This window comes from Dermacentor albipictus, chromosome 6 (genome assembly GCF_038994185.2).
Source record: "Dermacentor albipictus isolate Rhodes 1998 colony chromosome 6, USDA_Dalb.pri_finalv2, whole genome shotgun sequence".
Classification (NCBI taxonomy): domain Eukaryota; kingdom Metazoa; phylum Arthropoda; class Arachnida; order Ixodida; family Ixodidae; genus Dermacentor; species Dermacentor albipictus.
Genome location: NC_091826.1, coordinates 121,000,808 through 121,006,807, shown reverse-complemented (window position 1 = coordinate 121,006,807; position 6,000 = coordinate 121,000,808). Strand labels below are relative to the sequence as shown.

General features: G+C 46.1%; 1 protein-coding gene across 6 annotated transcripts in view; it reads right to left on the bottom strand.

Moving 5' to 3' along the window:
• Nucleotides 1-6,000, bottom strand: part of LOC135913777 (micronuclear linker histone polyprotein-like) — a 39,321-nt gene that overhangs the window by 10,365 nt on the left and 22,956 nt on the right. For 2 of the 6 annotated variants that reach the window (XM_065446422.1, XM_070521080.1), the window contains exon 6: nt 2,866-2,892. The exons of 2 other annotated variants lie outside the window; for them this stretch is intronic. In XM_065446422.1, the coding sequence (XP_065302494.1) occupies nt 2,866-2,892 (27 nt within the window). The remainder of the gene's footprint in view (nt 1-2,865; nt 2,893-6,000) is intronic. 2 more of the 6 variants (XM_065446421.1, XM_065446425.2) reach the window with 1 other exon arrangement.

The window sequence follows — 6,000 nt, the reverse complement described above, 5'->3', positions numbered from 1 at the left end:
ACTCTTGCATGCGCAATGCTCATTAAAACACTTAATCCTTTCATATAAAACATAGTCATCAGCATAGGCATCAATGTTAGAAGAGGTAGTAACATTATGTAGATTAAGAAAAGCAGGTGGCCCAAGAACGGAGCCTTAGTGCACTCCAGATGTCACGCCTGTAGCAGTCGAGTCAGTCGAGCAGTAAGAGACGAACTAGGAGCGAAGTGAAATAAAGCTTGAGATCCAGTTAACTCGTTGAAGATTATTCAGTATAGCGGTAAGTTTAGCAACAAGCTTAGAGTGTAACACTGTGCCAAATGCTTTCTAGGGGTCTATAAATATAATGTCAACCTGGTTTATAACAACAAATTTAAGGAAAGTGTCATGCGTAAAGTAAACTGTGTTGTCGTATTAAAACTGCGCCTGCACCCTTGATGTGTGTTAGATAGTGTATTATGTGCATCCAGAAAAAAACGCGATGTGTTTATGCATCACACGTTCTGAGACTTGGCATGCCTGTGATGTCTGTGAAATCGGCCTGTAATTCGACAATGACTGCTTATCACCAGATTTATAAAGATGGAGCACTTTAACTACCGTGAGGAAGGTGCAGTGACAGATGAATAAGACTTCTTGAATATGACCTTCAGATTACTTGATCACCACAAGGGATATCGAACCAGAGTGAATTGTGTGTCCAACTTTATTATAAGGTTAAAATGCTATCATTGCTTATGTCACAGATTGCTTCAGAACTATATTGGTGAGAGAAGGAATTAAATTATTATGAGAAACAAACATGGACTGAAAATACCTGTTGAAAGCACCTGATGTTACTGACAGATCACCGATGATGTCATCATCAATCTTGAATCAAGTGGGTGAAGCATCATCAGGTAAAATTAAAGATCAGTATCTACAGGGGTTAGTTCTTAACAGACCAGGCAATTCAACCCGAAAAACAAAATGTTCGGCCGTTTGCGAGGGAAAATTAAGGTAAATCTTTGCCTTGCGACATCTTTCAAGGATAATGGGATCGTTGGTTCGTTTAGAACGTTTAAGTCTACGGATACGACGAGATAAATGTAAGCCGTTGCGATGGATCCAGGGAAGGTTAGCATTACTCTTGCTAATATTAACGGGTACAAAACTTTAGATACATGACTTGACAAGTTCCTCAAAGTGATTAACATGACAATTTATATCCTGTCTGTCTGACAGAGTTAAACACGTATCGAAATGATCAGCTGAGAGATCAGTAATGGAATTGGCATCCGCACGAGTAAAGTCAAGGAAACTGGTAAATGTATAGGATGATTTGGAGGTTGGGCATCAGAGTCATAACAAAGCACCTTTATAGTCTCTCAATTAGCTCGCAAGAGAAATACTTTTTGGCTAGATCAGCATCTAAAGAAACTAAGTCGAGGGTGGAATTTAACCTAATTGCACTAGAAACAACTTGAGTGAGCCTAAAGGGGAAGGAGATATTTATTAAATAATTACGAATTGCTGAGTCACGGCTTGTTGCACTTAGTGATGGCCAGTGGATTCCAGGTGCGCAGAAATAACTCATGCACATAAATCTTGATGAACCAATGTTAGCCTGGCACATGAAATTTGCTATAGCACAACGGACATCAAAGTAAGTAATATAACGCTAATTACAATCCACTGATTATTCAGGTAAATTTTACACAACGCGTATACTGTATTCGAAAAGAACTGTTAACTATTTCGGCTCGTGCATGCACCACACAGCAGTGCTCTTAGCATTGCAACAAGGCGCAACGAGCTCCGAAAAATGGATATGAGACGTTGAAGCACTTGCTTAAACCATGGCCAAAGTTTCGCACTATTCGCGCAGCCATTTACGGCTACAAATGCCGAAACAGCGACTTGTTGCGCAGCTCCGATATCGTGTGGTGCGTTTGTAAACAGTGGCTGAGGCAAGCCATGAACGGGTCACCTCGTGATCAAACATGGCGGCGACCACGGGAGCATGGTGGAATGAGCCTGCACTTCCTGTGTACTCTATGTGGGCGACAAGTCGTGAGACACTTCACTGTAATCACAGAAATGTGTGGCTGTCTTACAAATACTCCATCGAATAAAAAGGAAACGCAGTGGTGCCCTCTCCTGTCACCGATAAAATGTGTCTACAACGCTTTGCGCGCTTTGAGCTGATCTCAGCGATGCTGTCGTCTAGATTGTTCCATGTGAGTTGCGGCTTCTGAAACTATGTGAAAGCTTTGAAACAAATTTCCCATCAGCAGATACGTAATTTCTACGAAATTTGCTTCGAGCCCGTATTGTGTCGAATATATGCTGTCACTGTAGCAAGAAAGTAGCTAACGAGAGGACGTGATGCATCTGCCAGAACTGCACTGCAACAATACGCTGTTTTATACAGCATCAACACAGTCACTACTCACCGCCCCCATCCCTCCCACCCCTTCAACGACTACGTTCCCTCTGATAACGTTCAGAAAGACGTTTTCATTGCCTGAACAACAACAACAACATCATCAACAACAGCAGCAAAACTGCAATGCTATACAATTCCAAGTGCGAAAAACGTCGTGTAAGCGAGGTGATGCAAGCTGAACAGGATATTGCGGACCACTCCCAAGAAATTAGTCATAAAAAGAAAAAAAAGGAAAAAGAAACGTTTATCGCATTACTGTCGACACCCACCCACTAGACACTGTTAGGAGCTCCTGATATATATATATATATATATATATATATATATATATATATATATATATATATATATATATATATATATATATATATATATATATATGCTTATCGTGGTATTACGGAGAAGCATGCTTTCTAAACGATCTTCTTGCATTCAAGCCTCGAAAACAGGCGACCTACGCGTTCTACTCACGTCGTCCCACACATCTGAAATAAGAAAAAGAAGAAGAAAATATCAAAGGACAAAAAAGCAACTTGGTTCTAGTTTTTCTGACAATAGATCTCACTGATGCAAGGGTTGCGTGCAGATTTGAAATATTTGTACGTAAAGCATAGCGTAATAATATCCAGCACCATGTACAGAAGGGCAGTACCAATACTGCTATCAAACACTTACGTACCTGCACCTACACTCCGTTCAAGATCTATAGCATTTAACTTTGGCGGAGACAATGAACAACATTTATTCGGCGTCAGCTGTTCTAGAATGAAATATTATATATATATACATATATATATATATATTCGGAAATATTACTGTCGACCGCTTCACGTTAGCAGCCTGCTGTGAAAGACTGCTCACGTACAGAAGTGCGTGAATAGCACTTGTTGAGACCAAATTGAATAAGAATCGAAGAGTGCCAAACGCAAAATCAATAGAATCAAATGTCTACTAATAGTCGAAGGGTTTGAGAATAACGTGGAGCTTTCCCACCAATAGTTGGCATTAACCTGGTATTAACAGCAATAGTAACCTGGTAATAGCAACAGTAGAAATTTACTTTATTACACTGCACATCATGAAACATGCTGTGCATTCCGTGTGCTTTTTATTATTGTTCACAAAACGTTTAAACCTTACCTGTGGCATTTAGGCGAAATTCACTTATGAGCTTGTGGCGACGAGCGACCACGTAGACCGTCAAAGTATCGGGCTCTCGCAGGAGAGGAAAAACCAACACTCCGTCGCTTAGCGTAGCATTCTTTTTTAATGATCTTCGCATAGAGAAAATATGATCTTCGGAACGCTAGCCCGCGCCGGAACGCGCCAGCCGCTCGAGCCTCGTGTAGACGCGAGCGTCCGCGTCAACTCTCGTGCGACGCCGATGCTGCTGCCGCTACAGAGGGCTCCCCCCCTAGAGAGGAGGAAAGTTCGACGAACGATGGAAAGTCCACGTGACGCGGCGTGTCTTGGCGTTGGTCTTCGGTGTCACGTTCGCTGGCGGCGGCGAAGGATGCAGCAGAGTCGCGCCGCATACTGGTGGGGCTGAGGGCGCGGGTGCTTCGATGTAGGCGGGTTTGAGACGTTCCAGGGCAATTGTGTCTGATCGGCCGTTGACATTGACAACAAACGTCGTCGGACGACGCTCTAGAACACAATATGGCCCGGAGTAGTGTGGTTGCAAAGGCTTCCGTACGGCACAGTTACGCACGAAAACGTGGGTAGCAGAGCTGAGTGCGGGAGAAACGTACGGGGACCTTGCTTCTTGTGAACGTGTAGGCACGGGGCGCATCTGGCTGAAGAAGGCTTGCAGGTCGGCGACGTATTCGGCAGGTGATGGCATAGGCGTTTTGGGGGTGGCGACGAAGAAATCGCACGGAAGGCGTAGGTGAGTGCCGTAAACTAGCTCAGCACAGGAGCAACCTAGGTCGCTCTTGAGTGCGGCTCTGATGCCAAGTAAGACGAGGGGTAAATGTAGGACCCACTTCTCCGGTGATTCATGTGCCATAAGGGAGGCCTTGAGATGCCGGTGAAAACGTTCAACTAGTCCGTTGGACTGCGGGTGGTAAGCAGTTGTGCGAAAACGTGTCGTTCCGAGTAGTTTGAGTAGCTCGTTGAAGAGCGCTGAGTCAAACTGTCGACCGCGATCTGTGATTATTGTGGATGGGCAGCCGAACCTTGCTATCCACGTAGACACGAACGCTGCTGCAACAGTGGGCGCTGAGATATCAGATATAGGTGTAGCTTCTGGCCACCGTGTGTAACGGTCGATGCATGTCAGTATGTAGCAGTATCCTTTCGAAGGTGGAAGAGGGCCGATGAGGTCCAGGTGTACGGTGTCAAAACGAGCATCCGGTGGAAGAAAAGACTTGGCAGGAGGAATGGGGTGACGCTGGATCTTCGAACGTTGACACGACAAACAGCAGCGAACCCAATCGCGAACTTGCGCGTTTAGCCGAGGCCAAACGAAACGACTGGAAAGAAGCTTCTGTGTCGCGCGTATGCCAGGGTGCGACAGGTTGTGCACGGTTTCGAATAGACGTCTGCGAAGGGATGCCGGAATGTATGGTCTGGGTGTGTCGTTAGAAGTGTCGCAGACGATGGACGTACCATCTGGGGTCACAACGACGTCTTCCAATTGCAGGGACGTTGGCGAATTCCGGAGTGTACGAAGTTCAGTGTCGTCACGCTGTTGACTGGCGAGTAAGTCGGCCTCGATGATGAAAGGTTCCGATGTCAACGTGGAAACGACATTGACACGACTCAGAACGTCAGCTGGAATGTTGTCGGTGCCCTTGATGTGGCGGAACGTTGTTGTAAACTCGGAGATGTAGGAAAGCTGTCGAATCTCGCGGGGCGAGTAACAGGACGCCGAACGATTCGTTGCGTGCACAAGGGGCTTGTGGTCAGTCAAGACAGTGAATGCACGGCCTTCGAGGAAATGGCGAAAATGCTTGATAGCCAGGTAAACAGCGAGTAATTCACGGCCGAAAACGCTGTAGCGGGACTGCGCAGGCTTCAGTTTCTTGGAGAAAAAAGCGAGTGGATGCCACTCATTCTCGATGAATTGCTGCAGAACGGCACCAACGGCGGTATTTGAAGCGTCGGTCATGATGGCAGTGGGTGCGTCTGGCTTTGGGTGTCTAAGCAGCGTGGCGTCGGCGAGGGCAGACTTGACTTTTGCGAAAGCGTCTGCGGCCTCTTCAGTCCACTGAAGCACTTGTTTGCGTTTGTTTACCAGGAGAGCGTCTAGCGGAGCCATAAGTCGTGCGCACTCGGGAATGAATCGGCGGTAGAAATTGACGAATCCGAGAAATTGGCGAAGCTTGGTGACTGTGGTCGGTCGGGGAAAGTTTTCGATGACGCGAATCTTGGACGGCAGAGGTCGAATGCCGTTAGCGTCGACGATATGACCGAGGAACTCGAGTTCGGTTTGACCGAATTCACTCTTGGCGGCGTTGATGACAATTCCTTTACTGGCAAGGCGTGAAAACAACAACCGCAAGTGGTGAAGATGTTCTTCGGCCGAAGAGCTTGCCACGAGGAGGTCGTCAATGTATGCAAAAACGAAAGGCAGACCTCGGGTGACGGAA